At 43.5% G+C, this 21,732-nt stretch overlaps 1 protein-coding gene across 1 annotated transcript in view; it reads right to left on the minus strand.

Annotated features, from left to right (window-relative positions):
- Window positions 1-21,732, minus strand: part of HK2 (hexokinase 2) — a 155,770-nt gene that overhangs the window by 35,713 nt on the left and 98,325 nt on the right. Inside the window, exons 12-14 of the mRNA XM_069214099.1 lie at window positions 16,993-17,112; window positions 14,727-14,822; window positions 13,575-13,674 (exon numbers count right to left, since the gene is read on the minus strand). Of these exons, the coding sequence (XP_069070200.1) occupies window positions 13,575-13,674; window positions 14,727-14,822; window positions 16,993-17,112 (316 nt within the window). The remainder of the gene's footprint in view (window positions 1-13,574; window positions 13,675-14,726; window positions 14,823-16,992; window positions 17,113-21,732) is intronic.

Below are 21,732 nucleotides of genomic sequence, written 5' to 3' on the forward strand. Positions count from 1 at the left end.
GGTGTACCGCCGACTTCCCGCTGCCCTTGAGAATCCTCCATGGCGGCGGAGCGCGCTCCGCCGCCATGGGGATTCTGACACCCCCTACCGCCATCCGGTTCCTGGCGGTTCTCCCGCCAGGAACAGGATGGCGGTAGGGGGTGCCGCGGGGCCCCTGGGGGCCCCTGCAGTGCCCATGCCCATGGCATGGGCACTGCAGGGGCCCCCGTAAGAGGGCCCCACGGAGAATTTCAGTGTCTGCTTTGCAGACACTGAAATTCGCGACGGGTGCAACTGCACCCGTCGCACCTTCCCACTCCGCCGGCTCCATTCTGAGCCGGCGTCCTCGTGGGAAGGGTGTTTCCCGCTGGGCTGGCGGGCGGACTTTCGGCGGTCGCCCGCCGGCCCAGTGGGAGAGCCAGAATGACCGCCGCGGTCTTTCGGCGGGAACCGCTTGGCGGGTGGCGACCGCCGTCCGCCGCGGTCAGAATCACCCCCAATATATGCAGGAATCCCAAACAAACAAACAGATTGTAAAGCTACAGCATCATGAATTTATACTTTTTTTTAAATAAAAAAAACATCATGGCAGCTCTCACAGGATTGCTCAGAGTTACTGTGGTACAGAGAGTAAAAATTCTAATTACGTTGCACCATTTTTAAAGGATGAAACGGCAGAAGTCTTAAATTCTATAGGCTTTATTTCCTTTCACAAACTGATTTGCAAACATTGGTGTATCTCCCAATTTGCATGTCATTTAAAAAAGCTTAGAAGGAGATCAAGAGGGATACTGGGAGATCAATTAAGAAACATGTGGTATCCTTTCTGTTTGAGTGCAAAGAGGACGCCCCTTTGGTGGGCTCACATTTCAAAAACATACAAGTGACCCTCCATTTAGTGGACTACCACTTTCCTGGGTGGACTTAGGACATAACAGACTATTCTCCCCAGCCTGGATTAATTCAAACAAAGGAGAGTGCTAATCCCCACTGCTATTTTCATGATTCCCCACATATACTTTAACCCCTCGGGTGCTGTGGACGAGCTTGGCTAGTCCTTGGCCACGGTTGCCCTGTGCCGAGGACGAGCCCAGCTCCGGACTCCCACCCCTCCCCCCAAATTGGGCAAGGGCTGCTCCCCACAGAAACCACTTAGGCCCCAGGGATTGGTGTGTGTGCATGTGTGTTTTGTTTGGGGGGGGGGGGGCAGCCCTTTCGGCAAAAGTCACACCCCATGGGGGCACATTACTGTTTGCCATATCTGCCCCCCCTCGGGGGGGCATCGGCATGTTTATGCCCCCACCCCAACTGAAGGGGCTAACAGTCTTTCAGCTCTCCCACCCTCCACACTAAAACATCTTATCCCACGACAAGAAAGAGGACATCCTGAATATTTTGGGTTTTGGTTTTACATTTCGGCCATGAGAGCTTGGCTAACTCAAAATCGTCCCGCTTGGAATGGCGAGGGTTGCACTTTTTGGACTGTGGGACGCTGCCATGAAGAAAAATCCACAAGACCTAGACACATCTGAAAACTAAACATCTGGGTGAGTCCAGGGTGGTGTGCCTCACATACACCCTGCACTACTGTCTTACCCACAATACCCTGCAAGCCTCCAACTTTGCTGGAATCACACATTTTTCCCCACATTTTTGTGATGGAACCTTCCGGAATCTGCAGGAATCCACAAAATTCCAACAACCCAGCATTCTCATCTATACCGATAAAAATTCTGCAGCACTTGTCAGCTTAAAAATGTTTTTTTTCCCCAAACTGCCCTTTCTGACCCACTTTGGTTCCCCCTCAATTTCGACATGTTTTTGGCTCTGACCTGTCACAGACACTTGGCCCACCTACACAAGTGAGGTATAATTTTTACCGGGAGACTGAGGGGAACATTGGGTGGTAGGAAATTTGTGAAAATGTGATTTTTTAGCTAAATTTGAGGTTTACTGAGGATTCTGGGTAGGAAAACATTGGGGATCCCTACAAGCCACACCTCACTGGATTCTCTTGGGTGTCTATTTTTCAGAAATGTTTAGGTTTGGTAGGTTTCCCTATATGGCTGCTGAGTCCAGGAACAAAAACGCAGCCCCCCCCCCCCAATCAAAAGCAGGTAGTTCAGTATTTGATAATTTTGATGTGTCCACATAGTGTCTTGGGGCATTTCCTTTCGCGGGCACTAGGCCTACCCACACAAGTGAGGTACCATTTTTATCAGGAGACTTGGGGGAATGCTGGATCGAAGGAAATTTGTGGCTCCTCTCAGATTCCAGAACTTTCTCTCACCGAAATATGAGGGAAAATTGTTTTTTGGGGCCAAATTGAGGTTTGCAAAGAATTCTGGGTAACAGAACCTGGTGAGAGACTCACAAGTCACCCCATCTTAGATTCCCCTACGTGTCTAGTTTTCAAAAATGTGCAGGTTTGGTAGGTTTCCCTAGGTGCCGGCTGAGCTAGAGGTCAAAATCTACAGGTAGGCACTCTGCAAAAAACACGTCAGATTTCAATGTAAAAATGTGATGTGTCCATGTTGCATTTCCTGTCGCAAGCATGAGGCCTACCCACACAAGTGAGGTATCATTTTTATCGGGAGGCTTGAGGGAACACAGAATATCAAAACAAGTGTTATCGCCCCTAGTGTTTCTCTACATTTTTTCCTTCCAAATTTAATACAGTGTGTAAAAAAGACATCTATTTGAGAAATGCCCTGTAATTCACATGCTAGTATAGTTATCCCGGAATTCAGAGAAGTGCAAATAACCACTGCTTCTCAACACCTTATCTTGTACCCCTTTTGGAAATACAAAGGTTCTCTTGATACCTATTTTTCACACTCTATTTCACCAAGGGCCAGATGTATTAAAAAGTTTTGCACTCGCAAACGGTGCGAATCAGTAAATTCGGCCGTTTGAGAGTGCAAAACCGTGGTCTGCGATGCATGAAATGCATTCGCAGACCACAAATAAGAAATCGCTAAAATAGCGATTTCTTGCGTTGCGACCTGGAAATTGAGAGTTGCAATTTGCGATTCGCAATTTCCAGGTCGCAAGACTATTCTGGAAAAAAAAAAAAAAACAACAAAAAAAAAAAAAAAAATCGCTAATTGCGATTTTTCCAAAAATTGCATTTTGCACTTGCAAAATACCATGCTTTGCAACCAGGTGGTAACCTGGCGCAAAATAAAAAAATGCAGTTAATCTGCATTTTTAAATTAAACATGTAAAGCACACATGCCCTTTTGGCATGTGTGTACCTTACATGTTGAAAAAATGTTTTTGGGGTGCAGGAGAGGGGGCCTTAGGCCCCCAGCACCCTGGCCTTTTACATTTTCAAAATTGCGATTTCTGGTTCAGAAATCGCAATTTTGGAAATGCAAAATATTCGCAGCTATGGGCCAACAGGCCCATAGCTGCGAATGGGGCCGGTATCGCAATTTGTGATTCGGTAATAGCATTTGCGATTTTTAAGAAATCACTATTACCGATTCGCAAATGTGATACATGGCCCTTTGCGAGTCGGTAATAGCGATTTCTTAAAAATCGCTATTACCGAATCGCAATGGGCCTTGATGGTACATCTGGCCCCAAATGAATTGCTGAATACCCGGTATAGAATGAAAACCCATTGCAAGGTGCAGCTCATTTATTGTCCAGCAGATGTAACAGTATATTGCTTTAAAAAATCTGACATGCCATGAAAAAGTTACAGAGTTACAGAGTAAAACGTGGAGAAAAATTGCTGTATTTTTTTCACCTCAATTGCAATATTTTTTTTATTTCAGCTGTTAATTTCCTTAGGAAAACCTTGTAGGATCTACACAAATTACCCCTTGCTGAATTCATAATTGAGTCTACTTTTCAGAAATGTTTAGCTGTCTGGGATCCAGAATTGGTTTCACACCCATATCTGTCACTAACTGGAAGGAGGCTGAAAGCACAAAAAATAGTAAAAATGGGGTATGTCCCATTTAAATGCCAAAATTGTGTTGAAAAATTGGGTTTTGTGATTCAAGTCTGCCTGTTCCTGAAAGCTGGGAAGATGGCGATTTTAGCACCGCAAACCGTTTGTTGATGTCATTTTCAGGGAAAAAAAAAACACAAGCCATCTTCTGCAGCCCTTTTTTCCCCATGGGTAAAAAAAAAAAAAAAACTTTTCACTGTATTTTGGCAAATTTCTTGGTCTCCTTCAGGCGCACCCACAAACTCTGAGTATTTCTAGAATCCCTAGGATGTTGGAAAAAAAAAAAAAGGACGCAAATTTGGCATGGGTAGCTTATGTGGACAAAAAGTGCCTAAGCGCGAACTGCCACAAATAGCCAAAAAAAGGCCTGGAACCGGAGGGGAAAAAAACCTGGCAGTGAAGGGGTAGACAGAATCTTTATGGGTAAACGTAAACATCCTCTTTCCTCGTGTAGTAATCCTTCTGCAGGAAATCTTGTTGAATGTTGAAACCTTCGTACACTTAAATGATGCAGAGAGCTAACGAACCTAAGGAAAGACCTGCCTGGAAAAGAGGCGTTTCAAGGAAAAGAAAGGTAAGTACTTTTTTTCCTACAATTTGATCTCTTTTTAAATAGTGCCACTTTTAATAGCATGTTCATTTGTCTTTCATATTAAAGATTGAAAACAAAAATGCTTCTCCATCTACTCCTTTCACAATTGTGTATTACCCACTAACCCAAAGATGTGCCACTTTCCTTATGTGCTACAAGCCTCTCCACTTACATTACAGTTTCAGGATACTGCTTACCACACACTAAAGAAAATGGCTATTTTTTTCCTCTAAGTGGCTGGGTGCTCCTTTTTAGGGTCGTGCCTGCGTCGCATGCGCTTGCGTTTTGCTAGTGAGACGCTTTAGGAATTAAAAAGGGCTCGGAGCCCAGTCCACGTCACCTCAGTGTCTTTCATTGGTTCGGGGGCTTGCCTGTTAGAATCAGTTTGATTTCATTAATGGAAGGCACGCATACGTCATGACTTTTCCGGTGGTTAGCCCAGAAAACATGTGAGGCTCGCTGTTTTCCGTCCAGTTCGTGGACTACTTTTTGTCCATTTTCACAGTGCGATCTCGCTTGGCAGAAGTCGAACGCTTTGCATAATATCGACCCTGTTACACAGTTAATTCCACTTTACGTACATGGTTTATTTGGCAAGAAAAGTCCGGTTAGGAGTTTACAACGCTATTAGCTCTAACACGACCAAATGCGACACCCGTTGTATTGCAAATGCTTGTCTAGTATTGCCACCTTTTAGACTGTGGCAACTTTATTATTATTTTTAACTGTGTCATTCATTGACTCGTGTTACTTTATTTGTTTTTTGCTGATACAGACTGACTCATCTGTCCTCATGAAGTTAGGTCACCTAGACGGTTTGGTACGCAGTGTCTACTCGCTGGTTATACCGCTTTTCTGAACCGCGCATTCTTGCACACTTGTCATTTCACTTTATTTTTTGTCAATATGACGCACTCAAGCGCCCCTTATTTAGGTCAGCTCACTTTCCTGTTTGAACATGCAGCGCCTACTCAGGAGCATTAACAAACTATCCAGTGCATTGATGTGCCCACATAATTTAGAGAAATTCCTGTACCTCCTCATTACCGAGACACTTTAACTTTAGCGGGGCTGTTCACATTTTCATTATGATACATGCAGTGCAACTCGGAAAGCGCTCTCGGTCCTCTTTACTGAGAAGTGTCATTTGCCTTCATTTTTCATCTTGTTGAATACCACATTTTCCGCTGTGGTAATTTTAAAACTTGTGTTTTCCGATTAACACGATAGCGTGTTTGTGCGTTTTTTTTCCTAATGATAAGCCATGTATTTAAGTGACTGCAAGATTTTTTTATGTGAAAAGTAGTGTGTGCTTCCAAGCTTTGATGCAGGAAGCGTCTGTGCATGTTTTATAAATATTTCTTTCTTTGCTTGTAATACAGGAAGTATTACAAGGAAAGAAAGAAATCTTCGTAGTGCGCACAGATGCTTTTCAATCCAACTTGGGAGCATATAAAGTAGTTGCTTTACGAATTACAAACAAACTATTATATAGGTTTGATTTTTGGCAGAAGGGTTAATATATTTAAAAAAAAAAAAAGAATACTTATGTTTCGGTTCGAGACAGCAAATAAAGATCCCAAATATGTACACAGACCCACATTTGGCTGAGAGATAGTGATTTTTGTTAATTTACTACTTTTGTTTGTGTCGGCAAAGAATCCAAATGACACTTGTGAGCACCATAACAGTCTTTCCAGCCATGCTAAGGTATTGCCAACTATATTCAAGCAGGCCCCTTTGGGAACAAAGCCTGCAAGGATTCTTCCTCCTTAAGTCACCTCTGACGTCATACTTGTGCCACAAATACAGCTGCTCACGTTATACAAATTCTATCATAAGTTCTGAAAGCGTGGGTTGTTTTTCATCTGAACATTTTTTACTGCCTGACTAGCTTATTTTTAACTTTTTAATTGAGTGCTTTTGTTGCTCTTGCAAGGCAGCGTGCATCTTCTTTTTTAAGCAATGTATGTGTTATGTAGGGAAAAGAGCTTTTGTAGTCAGCGTTTAAAAAATGTGAATGAGCGTAACCTGTGGTGAATGGTCAGACTAGCTGAGTCACTTAAAATGTAAAGCAGTTTGCAACGTAAGGTAAATAACTTTTCCCAAACAAAGGTTTCATGTAGCTATCATACGGAGCATATTTTGTTTTACACTTATGTTTGCTCAGTAGTAGTAATAACGATGTTTGTGTGGGACTTCTTAGCGCACATCCATGAGTTTTAGCTGTTTCTTTAGAAGGTGATAAATCCAACTCAATGGTTTGTCTTTGCGGTTTTACATAGATTGATCTCGTCCCCAAAGCATTGCAACATTTTACATGACAACCAGTTACATTACACAAGGACACATTCATTTTTTTTCTTTAAGGCACAGGTCAATTTGCACAGAATCACAGGATGTTGAGCTGCTAAAGTAGCACAATCCTTATTTTAAAAAAAACTACTTTTGGTTATATACATACAAAATATGCTTTTAGCTCAACAGGTTTCCGTAGAAAGTAAACCTATATCAGTGGGCCGCCATGTATGGCACTAACTGATGCTACCTCCTGCTGGTTAGGGTCGAGCGCAAAGCGCTCTGCCCCTGCTGTAATCTCTCTATGGGCTTGTAACCACGCCCACCGCAAGCCCATAAGTTTGGTTGGTTTGTGGGCTTGCCTTTTAAATTTGCTTGCTTTCTCGAGTGCACCGGCCAACTACAGAAAACATAAGAGGCTCGGATGGTTTCCGGACTACTACTTTCTATTTATTTCCTACGCAGCGCGATCTTCCTGGGCTGTAGTCGAGCGCTTTACATCACATCAACCCTGGTACATCGATAATATGTTTAAATGGAGTGAACTTTAGCTTTACTTCTTATTTTCAATTTATGTGGCAAGAAATATACAGTTCGTAATTTACAAAGCAAATAGCTCTCACTCGAACAAATGCGAGACCCATTGCATTGCAAATGCTTGTTTAAATATGTGTTTTATTTCAGTTCCCTGCAGCCCATAAATAAATATGTATTGAAACAATTTTCCACTTAGAAAACATTTAATGCCAGCTTAAAATTAGGTAAATACATTCAGCCTAATTACATAACCTTCCAAAAACCTGCAATTCGCAAAAATCTAAGAGGATATTCTTTTGAGTTCACTATTGAGCAGGGTAATACTTCCATTTTAGACATTTAAGTGCTTAATTATTTCATTTAATTATAAAGTGCAGGGCATACTTCCAAACTCTTACAAAAAAAAAAAAAAAACCTTATCCTGCCCATCCTCTTTGTATGCAAATATTCTTAAACATGTACATTATTTATCTTCTAAAACCATGATTGCAGTTTTGGTGGTTCTGCCGATTCCAGAGAGCAGGCATTACTGGCCATGCCATTATCAGTGCAATAAACCACAGCTGCATGCCAGAGCTGGACGAATTCCCACAAGTTTGGAACAACCCAGAATGATGGAGATTAGATATGTAGCATATTCAGCCCCAAGCAAAAACCATATCAAAATCAAAATCAAAACCCTTCCCCAAAATACTTTGAGCCGGTTGCATTCCCAGATCATATGAATTCAACTACCAGGTTCTGTACATTGATTGGAAATGTTCGAGTTCCATTTATACTGTAGTGAAGGAGTATAATACAGCATCCACTGAGCATATTTGGATTATTTGAAATCTGGGACCTTTTAGTGTTTTGGAACCACTCTGGGAAGCTTCCAACAACTCATCTTGAGTGAAAGTTACCTTATTTTCTTTGAACTATTTACTTTGAATGGCTCGAAGCTGAAATTTAAAGTTACTCGGCTCAAATTGTAACCAATAAGCCCACTGACTCTTTTCTTCCTCTTGAGAGTATTAACATAGAATATGTGCTATTTTCTTTGTTGAATCAATTTGCAACGGTTGACATTCCTGCAGAACAGAGAATTCGGAAATATTTTTGCCCTAAACTGATGGGAGTCTCCTTAGAACCTCACCCCAAGCAACTAGAGCATCATTAATCAACCAATCTCTGACTTTTCTTAGAATGTACTTTTCCCATCTGTTTACTTCTTTTTCCAGTGTATCACGGCATAGACGTTTGAAAGGGGTTTCTGCATGAATAATGGGAATCTTCAACTACTGAAATAATTGTCTGCATTTTTACCATTGCTAATCTCCCAAATATAGAGATTGGCATCTTGCTTAACCTGACCAGCATACTTTTATTCTTGGTGGGGAGTACTGTAATTTATATAAATCCTCAAATACCTGCTTCTGGTTGTATACAGTCTGCAAAAACTGAGGTAATGAGTTGATGCCGGAATTGACAAGAACCATCTCGGTCTTAAAGACCCCAAGGCCAGATAACGCTGAGAACCCTTTGAGCATTTCAAACAAATTATCAAAAACTAGCATTTTAATTTTGTTTATAAATAAGAACAGTATTCCGGAAGTGATGACATAATACATTTTCTTGGAAAAATTAGGCTCCAAAGGTTGACAAGTGAGGCAGCACAGAATTGTGTTCACCCCATAACATTACAGGAAATTGAGGGAGTAGTTAAAGCGTAGCAGAGATGTAAGGTGTAGGAGGCTGGACTGGCTTGTAGTGAGTACCAGGGGGTACTTACACCTTGCACCAGGCCCAGGTATCCCTTATTAGTGTATAGGGTGTCTAGCAGCTTAGGCTGATAGATAATGGTAGCTTAGCAGAGCAGCTTAGGCTGAACTAGGAGACGTGTGAAGCTACTACAGTACCACTTAGTGTCATATGCACAATATCATAAGAAAACACAATACACAGATATACTAAAAATAAAGGTACTTTATTTTTATGACAATATGCCAAAAGTATCACAGTGAGTACCCTCAGTATGAGGATAGCAAATATACACAAGATATATGTACACAATACCAAAAATATGCAGTATAGTATTAGAAAACAGTGCAAACAATATATAGTTACAATAGGATGCAATGGGGACACATAGGGATAGGGGAAACACAAACCATATACTCCAAAAGTGGAATGCGAACCACAAATGGACCCCAAACCTACGTGACCTTGTAGAGGGTCGCTGGGACTGTAAGAAAACAGTTAGGGTTAGAAAAATAGCCCAACCCAAGACCCTGAAAAGTGAGTGCAAAGTGCACTAAAGTTCCCCAAAGGACACAGAAGTCGTGATAGGGGAATTCTGCAGGAAAGACACAAACCAGCAATGCAACAGCGATGGATTTCCAAACGAGGGTACCTGTGGAACAAGGAGACCAAGTCCAAAAGTCACAAGCAAGTCGGAGATGGGCAGATGCCCAGGAAATGCCAGCTGTGGGTGCAAATAAGCTGCTACTGGACAGTAGAAGCTGAGGATTCTGCAGGAACGACAAGGGCTAGAAACTTCCCCTTTGGAGGATGGATCCCCCACGTCGTGGAGAGTCGTGCAGAAGTGTTTTCCTGAAGAAAGACCGCCAACAAGCCTTGCTAGCTGCAAGTCGTGCGGTTAGTGTTTTTGGATGCTGCTGTGGCCCAGGATGTCGCCAATTGCGTCAGGGGACAGAGGGGGCGCCCAGCAAGACAAGGAGCCCTCTCAGAAGCAGGCAGCACCCGCAGAAGTGCCGGAACAGGCACTACGAAGAGGAGTGAAACTGTGCTCACCCGAAGTTGCACAAAGGAGTCCCACGCCGCCGGAGGACAACTCAGGAGGTCATGCAATGCAGGTTAGAGTGCCGTGGACCCAGGCTTGGCTGTGCACAAAGGATTTCCGCCGGAAGTGCACAGAGGCCGGAGTAGCTGCAAAAGTCGCGGTTTCCAGCAATGCAGTCTGGCGTGGGGAGGCAAGGACTTACCTCCACCAAACTTGGACTGAAGAGTCACTGGACTGTGGGAGTCACTTGGACAGAGTTGCTGGATTCATGGGACCTCGCTCGTCGTGCTGAGAGGAGACCCAGGGTACCGGCGATGCAGTTCTTTGGTGCCTGCGGTAGCAGGGGGAAGATTCCTTCGACCCACGGGAGATTTCTTTGGAGCTTCTAGTGCAGAGAGGAGGCAGACTACCCCCACAGCATGCACCACCAGGAAAACAGTCGAGAAGGCGGCAGGATCAGCGTTACAGAGTTGCAGTAGTCGTCTTCGCTACTTTGTTGCAGTTTTGCAGGCTTCCAGCGCGGTCAGCAGTCGATTCCTTGGCAGAAGGTGAAGAGAGAGATGCAGAGGAACTCTGATGAGCTCTTGCATTCGTTATCTAGAGAAATCCCCAAAGCAGAGACCCTAAATAGCCAGAAAAGAGGATTTGGCTACTTAGGAGAGAAGATAGGCTCCTCCAGGTGTTGCTAGCCTATCAGAAGGAGTCTCTGACGTCACCCGCTGGCCCTGGCCACTCAGAGCAGTCCAGTGTGCCAGCAGCACCTCTGTTTCCAAGATGGCAGAGGTCTGGAGCACACTGGAGGAGCTCTGGGCACCTCCCAGGGGAGGTGCAGGTCAGGGGAGTGGTCACTCCCCTTTCCTTTGTCCAGTTTCGCGCCAGAGCAGGGCTGAGGGGTCCCTGAACCGGTGTAGACTGGCTTATGCAGAAATGGGCACCATCTGTGCCCATGAAAGCATTTCCAGAGGCTGGGGAAGGCTACTCCTCCCCTGCCTTAACACCTTTTTCCAAAGGGAGAGGGTGTAACACCCTCTCTCGGAGGAAGTCCTTTGTTCTGCCATCCTGGGCCAAGCCTGGCTGGACCCCAGGAGGGCAGAAACCTGTCTGAGGGGTTGGCAGCAGCAGCAGTGAAACCCCGGGAAAGGTAGTTTGGCAGTACCCGGGTTTGAGCTACAGACCCGTGGGATCATGGGATTGTGCCAACAATGCCAGGATGGCATAGGGGGGGCAATTCCATGATCATAGACATGTTACATGGCCATATTCGGAGTTACCATTGTGAAGCTACACATAGGTATTGACCTATGTGTAGTGCACGCGTGTAATGGCACTCACCAAGTCCGGGGAATTTGCCCTGAACAATGTGGGGGCACCTTGGCTAGTGCCAGGGTGCCCACACACTAAGTAACTTTGCACCTAACCTTTACCAGGTAAAGGTTAGACATATAGGTGACTTATAAGTTACTTAAGTGCAGTGGTAAATGGCTGTGAAATAACGTGGACGTTATTTCACTCAGGCTGCAGTGGCAGGCCTGTGCAAGAATTGTCAGAGCTCCCTATGGGTGGCAAAAGAAATGCTGCAGCCCATAGGGATCTCCTGGAACCCCAATACCCTGGGTACCTCAGTACCATATACTAGGGAATTATAAGGGTGTTCCAGTATGCCAATGTAAATTGGTGAAATTGGTCACTAGCCTGTTAGTGACAATTTGGAAAGAAATGAGAGAGCATAACCACTGAGGTTCTGGATAGCAGAGCCTCAGTGAGACAGTTAGTCATAACACAGGTAACACATTCAGGCACACTTATGAGCACTGGGGCCCTGGCTGGCAGGGTCCCAGTGACACATACAACTAAAACAACATATATAGACAGTGAAAAATGGGGGTAACATGCCAGGCAAGATGGTACTTTCCTACATAAGGCGAGGGGAGGATGGGTTCCCATCGGAATGGTATCAGATGCTACTCCCGGAATTAACAGCCTTGCTGTTAAATATGTTCAATTCATTTGTTTTTTTATAAGAATCTTATTAAGTTCCACAACAACAAAGTGATGCAATGTGGGTATATCAGGATACAGTGGGTCTAGCATTTAGGTTGGTAATGATCATCAGCAACAAGATATCATAGTGCCATCTTCAATCAAAAGTACTTTTCAGTTATCCTCAAATGCTGCATCATGGGCGCCTAAAACGTAATCAGTATTATCAATGAGGTGACTCAACTGAAGGGTAACCAAACATGGTTCATTTTAATACTTAGAATCCAATAGACAAAGCATCAATCACACATATGTTGAAAAAATACTTAATGTATCCAGATGTTCAATATGTTCAAACTGTGCACATCCAGACACAGTATGTAGGGCACTGGACTGAAAAGGGCCAAAGTGGGGTGCTATTCCTCCTTAGTTTTGCAAAGGGGTTCTCACCGGCTTTCAAAGATAACAATCCAGAAGATATAAATTAATGTTGTCCTTTTATACTGCTGAATGCAGTCTAAGATTTTCATGAAAATCTTAATATTAAGAATGGAACATGCCACCCTGCATTTGATTGGAAGTGATCAGAATGGATTTATTCCAGGGCTATAAATTACCAGCACCAATTCTGTTAATCGAAACTGAAAAAGCCGTTGACCTGAGCTGGAACTGTATTTAAAGTGATGGGAGCAATGTGATTTCCACATCAGCTCACAAGGTCTATAGCTTCAATTTATGAGGGGTCACAATAGTTCTAAATGGTAGGGTTCTGGACCCTATTAGGATTACTAGTGGCACTAGTCTGGGGTGCCCCCTCTGACCATCTCTCTTTCCTTTGTTTATTGAACCTCTGGCCTGTCATCTGAGGGAAAAGCAGAGAACTGAAGGGAATTATTCCAGGGGCACCCAAACACAAACTCACTGCAGATAATTTGGTCGTATTTCTGCCACTTGAGAGGATGGTTTTCGATAATTTGTTTGTGGCCAGGTGATCCTGCATACTACCAAAGGTACCCAATACTTCGGTTTATTTCTTGTTTTATCAATTCTGATTTTTAATTTGCTTTTAACATTAATCCTACTTTCATTACTTGCCAATCTCCTATGGTGACGTTCCAAGAAAATTATTAACCCTTTGTGTTACCCTCAGTTAGGCAAGGCATTCTTTTCTTCCAACTCTGGTGTTGCTCAATGCTGCTCTTGCTCCCACTGCATGGCAAAAAAGGTGATCTGGTGCTACAAACTTAAAATTTTCTTCCCCATATTTCTCGTCGGGGTGAGAATTTGATGATTTCTAAGGCTTATGATCCATATTGTTGTCCATATAACAATTAACAATCATCGTACAACCACAAATAACGTTACTTGCAAATGATTTTAAACATGTGTAAAATACTTCACTTTGCCTATTTTTGGTGGGTAAATTAAATTCTGATTCTTACCTACTATGAGTCCCACTTCACACAATGGATCTTCATATGCGCAGGTCATCATGGTACCAACTGTATCATTTACCACTGCTACAATATCCAGATCAAATTCCTGATGGAAAAAAACAATGTAGAATGATGCCTGAAGCAAATTACATTACTTAAAGTGTGCAGCCACTGCGAGGCCTGCTAATGGGTTTGCTGCAACTGTCATCTTGTTTGTGTTTGGAAGGAAGCACCTGCAGCTGTGCATCACACTAGTAGCAGCTTAGCACTTGCAGACTGTCCCCAGAGGGCTTTTTTCAGTGATTGAAAAAAACAGTAACAGCGTTTACAAAGTGACATTCTGAAAGATGAGTAACCCCTCACTCTAATTGTATAGATGACCAATATTCCTTAGAGGGTAGGCATGCCTATTCTTAATCCAGTAAACAGGGGACCATTAGACCGGACAACCTTAAGGGGGTTATCCCAAACTTCTTGCCTGCCTCCCCGCATTTTTCTGACCCAGTTTTTGCTGGTTTTAGGACTCTGCACACTTTACTACTGCTGACTAACCATGGTAAGTGCTCCCTCCTTAACATCACAATCTATTTGCTACATTGTGGGTGTCTAGAAATCAGAACTGGTATATGGAAGGCACAGTCCAGGACACCTCCCCTGTTCTTATATGTCAAGATCAAATTCAGGTTCTTGCATCTCAATCCTTCACCGCTGCTTCAACCAGTATCCTGGGATGTCACATGGAGCAGGACTTCCAAATCAGCAGCAGTGGAAAGAATATTATGCATACAAGAAATAACTACTCTCCTGTTGCTGCATGATCAGAGATACCAAACCTTTGCACCTGTAATTCCACAAACATCGTAACTGGAGAGAACAGTTAGGAGGGTTTCAGCTAGCAGTACCCCAACCAACTTCAGAAAAAAGTTAGATATGCAGAACAATTTTTGCCCTGAATAGGGAGCGAATTGGACCTTTCATTACCAGGGACAGTCCTAAACCTCTATGCAGATGCTAGATTAGTGTAACTCTAGGACCAAACAAAAATGTCGGGATACCAGTTTCATATACAGCTATGCAACTAGGGCAAAGGTACATGTTCATTTATTATGAGAGATTCCGGTTTCAATAACCTTAACATTTGAGCAATTAGATATTTACCTCTCTTCTATGAATCGCCTCTTTTAGGAGTCCAACAACATCCTCTCCTTCACAACCAGATGCATTAAATCCTTTAGTCCATTTTAGCAGGATGCCCTAAAAACAAAGGCAGGAATAGAAATCAGTCAATATTTAAAAACATAGATTTTCTTTCGTCCATATAGATACTGCTTTGAAGAACAATCTATTTTAGAAGCACATGCTTTACCCGAGAGGAAATTATGCCCCAAGTTCACTAGATGAGGCTGGACTTTTTTGTAAGACATTTCCCGAGGGAAGTTGGAACATTAGTCTTTCTGGTGCCGGGCAGCCAAGACTAAAGGGAGACTTCACTTGCTTTGTTTTAATCAATCTGTTTATGGTTCACTGATGTGGTCAAACCTTATTCAATGTCCACTCTAATATTGGTTGAAGGCGCATTTATTTCAGTCCAATGCTTTTAGGGCACTTTTGCACATATGAACTTATGCAATTGAATTACTTATACGTTGTTCTTCCTGGATCAAATTCACTAAACTGTGACTCCTGCATTTCTGAATTTAAATCTTCATTGGAGACTGGATAGTGAAGTTTACCGGAAGTGACACAGTTTTATCTTTCTCATCCCAGGTGAAGTCTCCCAGGCTCCATATCGCCCTGCACAACAAGCTCTCATTCACTCTCCCCTCAGGCTTCATCCCCTCCCTACGAGGGTACCATAAATGTAAGCGTGAGTTGCTCCCGGCCTTCTACTCTCAGCACAAACCAGATCAACAGCGAGGATCCATGAGAGAGATTTAGAGTTGTAAATGGTGGGGTGAGGAAGGAAAATATGGATAATGGAGGTTACTCACAAGAAACACTTGAAATGTTAGTCACTGCCTTGCATAAAGAGGCTGTACAGTTGATATATGAATTTAACTCATTACCCCTCAACACAGATCATCTATAAAAGTAATGGAACACATCTTTTTATTAAAGAAAAATGTAATTAACAAGTTAACAATTAACCAGTGGTCAGGAAACATTTATTTTTCTAGGGGTGCCTTAATTAATACTTCTAGATGTGGTAACCATCACTGCTGACTCCACCACTGGCCTGAGAGGGAGCAGCATGGTAACACCTGCTACTGGTGCTTCCCAGGTGTGCAGTAAACTCTCTTCTTTACTCATCTTCCACAAGACTTTGTGGAATTGGGCTGAAAGTGTCCTTTGATGGGAGGGAAGGGAATCACTAATACTAATGCCTTTGTAAAAATGTATTGAATTTTTCAGCTGGCTTAGTCATCAAAATATGGGATGGCCTCTTGTTCTAAATCACCTTGTGAAAGATATGTAGCTGATCTCTTAAAAAAAAAAAAAAAAAAAAAAAAAAAAAAAACTGTCTTCTAATTCAACGCCTCTTCAGCAGACCATTCTTTTGGGCTCCATCAACTTTCCATGCAAAGAGAGTAACATGGTTTCTGGCAGTGACTGTAGTAACAGCAGCAAAGACCCACGCTCTCAATAGGTCAACTTAACGTAGAAAGAAGTCTGGTTTTCAACCATGCCAACAGATTTGCACTGTCCTCCCCTCATCTAGGAAGTGTGTTGAACCAACAATCCTCTGTGGATCCTAGTTCTAGAGCTAAAATTCAGTTTTGTAAAGTTGTTCTTTCCGACCTACTCTTGGCTCCCTAACTTACAACGTGTTTCTGTTGCTTGTTTTCTCTTCACATCCTAAGTTCTGTCTCATAGTCAACATTACTTTCTTTATTAATTCCTACTTCTAGATCCCAGAATTCATCAAAACCTTATCATACTATTCTGCCTTCACAACTATCTCATACCTGCAGCAAATATTTATTTTATATGTTCATGTGGAATGAAAATAGTTGGAACATTTCGGGCTGGGCACTGCCATGCACATGGCTGATTGGCATCAGTTGATGGTCAAATAGAGGAAAGCATATAAGCATCATGGGTGGGTCACTATCCACCATGTGCCCATCACCCTGCGGGAAACCAACCAACAATAACAAACTGACTAAGAGAGAGAACTGTTTGGAAAGTACGGCAGCCAGGCCAGGTTTGTGCTATTGTGCACACTAACAAATCACCATAGACCAATGGATGTTCGTCTAAGGAGACCTAAGCACTACAAGTGACCACTGCCAATATCATTTGCATTCAGATGCTTTAAAAAAAAAATAGTGCAATTTATAAACATTAGGCAACATTCTATCCAAGCTAATCATGACTGCAGTGGGCATAATTTAATGGATGTTGGCAAAAAGACCAACTTTACCTCATTAAGGTTGTTTTGATGGCACGGGAAAGAGAAAGTAAAACCAAGGGGAAGCATCACCCCTTTCATTCCCATGTACTCCAAGAAGTCTTCAATGCAATGGACGATGTGATCAAAAAGCTGTGGACAAAAGTCACAATTAGTTTCTGGTAATATATGTTTATTATACATTCTAAAGTACACATCCATTAATAACCAAAATAAGGAAGGCAGGTCAATTATCTTTTTTTAAAGTTTCAAGCAGATCTTTTCAATCTTTTATTAAGGTCTGTAAATTATTTTTGGATTAGACCCTTATGATGCAACAAATGTCACTTGACTCTTAAATAATTATAAATGCAACTATCATATGCAGACGTCTAAGTGACTTACAATAGGTCAGTCACATATATTGTGTACAAGCCACAAAGCACCACACAAATCCCCTCTCTGTTCCCCCCAATCAGCGATGTTGGCACATGTGCATGTTGATGGACCATATCCATTTTTTGCCTGCGCAGACCACTTACAGAGCAAGGGGGAATATTGCTACTCTTTTCTGAGCATGCTCATGACACCTTTGCTGAAAGAGGAGTGAATGAGTGAAACTGGTTATCTTTCAGTTCAAAATGTAACTGATGCTTTCAATGTTTGCCCATGTTTGTGTAACAATCGCATCTAAGGGAGGGATCGCTGGCCTGGGACTCATTACATGTATGCTGGTAATCAGGGACAAGAAAGGGAAACATCATAAGCATGATCACTGGAGAAAGATTGAAACGAGATTACATATCAACCATTTTTTTCAACTCTTTGTGACAGACTTCAATGAGTGTTGGTTGACAATGACACTACAAAAGTACTTTGAGGGATCCAAATAATGTCATTCAGTTTGTAGTTTGCCAGAAAACACTCATCTTCAAGGGTTGAAGGGAACCTGGCATATCACGTAGGACTGCATCCTGATGAATCAACTGAGGTGTTGGCCCGTGTCTTTTGTAGACAGCAGAATACTGGACTAGATCCTGTTATTCACAGAGAGCAGAGACTGGTATAATGCTCCTTTCTGTCAAGGGGAACTCACACCTCCTCGCTTTATTGGAACCAAAGTGTTGGCTTTTTTATTCTGTTCAATGGGGACAACATTTCAGGAGAGGTGGAGGTAAACTGAATACAATAACTAAATAGTGTTTATCAACACACTGAATCTCACAAATCTCTCAAGAGAGGCAGAACATTTTAAGTATTACATTCTGGGTTGCCATGTGTATGGAAAGTGTGCAGAAAATTACATGGGAGGTCATTTTTGGTGGGTCCTTTCAGTCCTGATTTCTGTGCAATATTAAGTCATTTGGCAGGCTGCAAAGGCCATTGGAAATAATGGCCTGAAATTGTCCCTAACTTGCTGGTGGTGTAGGCTGACAGCCCTGGACTGGTGGAGGACTTACACCAGTGTAGCAGCATCAAATTCAGTGTTTATAAGATGTATGGCAGTCTCACTCACCTTAAAAATAAACACGGAGCCTCTAAAACAGAATGTGGATAATCTGATGCTGGAGTTGCTGCAACAGCAAACTGACTTTTGATCATTGGTTACCAATGAAACTGAGCTACGAATCGGTCCCTCTACAAAGTGCACACTCATAGGATGTCACAAAATCATCTACTGCATTAATAGTAATAAGGCAGGAAGCATTTTACCAGTATCTGCGAATGTAGGGAAGGAGGCCTCCAAGGGACAGCAGATCTCAGTCCCTGCCTTTGCGTTCCTTGCATGTGAACCTTTAAAAAACCCTTCTCTACCTCTACTATTTCCACTGGAATACTGTCTGCACCCCCTCCCCCCACACCGCAACCCACCACCAGAGGATGTAGCCTGCATTTTGAGAACTGGATATCAATCTCAAGCCAGGTGCCAGTATCTATTCAATGAACTGCAACCATAACTGCAGTTGCAAACAACTGATTCGTTCAAATCACAAGAGGGTGGGTCACATTTATGTATGCCCTCTTCGAAATATGTAAAGGATCGCAAAAGGCACTCTACGACATGGGCAGTTTCTCCATAAGGGGAAGGGGGTATTGATCCCCTGCCTGCCTGCCAGCAATAATATTGCAAACATTATACCGGCAGACTGGAGGTGTAATGCTGGAGGCATGGTTTACACGCCATGACTAGCTGGTGCTGTTCATCTGAACTGCGCATGTCAGGACAGTCGGTATTTTGCTTGTGGCCAGTCTGACATGCTTGGTTCAGGCTTTCCCAGTCATCAGCGTTTCTGAGATGGGAAACCAAACACACAGCCCTATTGGTCTCCGATGGAGTGCTGTGTTCGTCCGTCCCAGCCAAACCATGCAGTGCTCTTATGCTATTAACTAATTTAAACAGCATGAGAGCACTGCTTCCATTGGCTGAGGTGCACATGGTGCAGGTTTCCCATTGCACATCAGAATAGCAGCAGAAAGAAAGCGCAGCGTGGAAAGAAGGTAAAGTTATTGTTTTACTATGTGAGGCCTGTGTATTATAAATGTAGCTAATGCTCATGTTAAGCGCTCCCATACTGTGAGAGATGCTATGTAAATACCTGAAGAAAAAAAACAATACATGTGTAGCAGCCACATGCTTCTAATGGCCTTGCGACATCAAAAATGTGGCTGCTACACGTGTATTGCATAAGCCAGTCTACATAGGTTCAGGGACCCCCAGTCCCTGCTCTGGTGCGAAACTGGACAAAGGAAAGGAGAGTGACCACTCCCCTGTCCATCACCACCTCAGGGGTGGTGCCCAAAGCTCCTCAATTGTGTCCCTGGCATTAGCCACCTTGGATTCCAAGGTGTGGGGACCCTGTGGAGACCTCAGAGTGGCAGGTGCCAGAAGGCGGCGTCAGAGACCCGTCCTGATAGGTGCATACCTGGTTAGGTAGCCAATCCCCCTCTCAGGGCTATTTAGGGTCTCTCCTCTGGGTGTTTCCTCTGCTTCAGCTTGCAAGACTCCTCCAGGAATCCTCTGCATCCTCTGCTTCAGCTTCTGACTGTCTGATCAATCGCAGACTGCTCCAGGAACCGCTGTAACTGCAACAAAGTATCCAGGATTACTCCTGTGACCTGCAAGTTCAGCTCCAGCCAGCATGTGCAACAGTTTCCAAGGTGTGCACGCTCTGAGGACTGCCTGCCTTCACCCTGCACCAGAAGAATGGAAGGAATCTCCAGTGGAGTGACGGAGTCACTTCCCTGCTTCTGCAGGCACCCTTCTGCGACGACGACCGGTACTCTGGGACTCCTCTCCTGACAAGCGTGCTCCCTGGAACACAGGTGGTGGACCGAAGTGACCCAGACTGTCCAAAGGTCCAGCTGTCCAAATTTGGTGAAGGTAAGAGCTTTCCTCCCCAGTGCTTCGACAGTACCCCTGTGAACGTCGTCTTCTCCAGCTCCTTGGGCTTCTGTGCACTTCTTCCAAGAATCCTTTGTGCACAGTGTAGCCCAGGTCCCCAGCACTCCATCCTGTGACGCCCAACTCACGGAGTTGTTCTCAGGCGGCGTTGGACCGTCCTGTGTAGTGCTGCAACGACTGCACTTTGCATCTTCTTTGTCCCCGTGTCCTGGGACTACTGTGGGTGCTGCCTGGTCTTCTCTGGGCTCTCTACAGTGCTTCAAGCCCCCTCTGTCTCCTCAGTCTAAGTTGAGACCCCCAGGTCCCTCCTGGGTCCAGGCAACGCCACTGACGCAAACCACGTACTTGCTTGAACCAAGGCTTGTTGGCGGAATCCAGCTACGCAAACAGCCTGCATCCAACAACTCTATGTGGGACATCACCTGCACCAAGCAGGAACCTGCAGCCATCTTCTCTGGTGCTCTTCTGTACTTTTCTTCTTACCGGAGAATCCACTTTTGCACCATCTTCTAGGTTGGCAGGTGCTCCTGTCCTAACTGGACTCTTCTTTGACTTCTGAACTTGGTCTTCTCTTTTCCACAGGTCTTTAGGTCCAGTAATCCATCATTTGTTGCTTGTAGTCTTGCTTGGTTCTTGAAAAATCCTTTATCACAACTTGTAGTGTGTCCTGAGTAAACTTTCTGTACTTTACTCCTGCTTTCCTGGGCTCTGGGTTGGGGTACTTTACTTACCTTTGGCGTTTTCCTACACTCCCAGCACCCCTCTACACACTACACTTGCCTAGAGGGGAATTTGTGATTCGCATTCCACTATTTTAGTATATGATTTGTGTTGCCCCTAGGCCCATTACAATCTATCGTATTTTCTACTGCTTGCACTATTCTAGAACTGTTTACTTACCTGATTTTGGTTACTAGTATATATATTGTGTATAATACTTACCTCCAAAAGAAGTATTGCCTATAAGATATTTTTGGCCTTGTGTCATTAAAATAAAGTACCTTTATTTTTGGTAACTGAGTATTGTCTTTTATTGTGTATAAGTACTGTGTAACTATAGTAGTATTGCAGAAGCTTTGCATGTCTCCTAGGTCAGCCTAAGCTGCTCTGCTAGAGCTACCTCTAGACAGCCTAAGCTGCTAGAACACTGCCTACACTTCACTAATAAGGGATAACTGGACCCAATATGAGGTGTAAGTACCTTAGGTACCCACCCCAAACCAGGCCAGCATCCTACAGGGAGTATCCTATATATGCCCCACCACTTTCATGGGACACTTGCTGCCACTGCTCTGCACGTCTGAACGTTCCAACTCACAAAGTACTATTGGGACATTGTAAATCCTAATTTTGCTGTCACAAAATCAATT

Source organism: Pleurodeles waltl, chromosome 11 (genome assembly GCF_031143425.1).
Source record: "Pleurodeles waltl isolate 20211129_DDA chromosome 11, aPleWal1.hap1.20221129, whole genome shotgun sequence".
NCBI classification, from domain to species: domain Eukaryota; kingdom Metazoa; phylum Chordata; class Amphibia; order Caudata; family Salamandridae; genus Pleurodeles; species Pleurodeles waltl.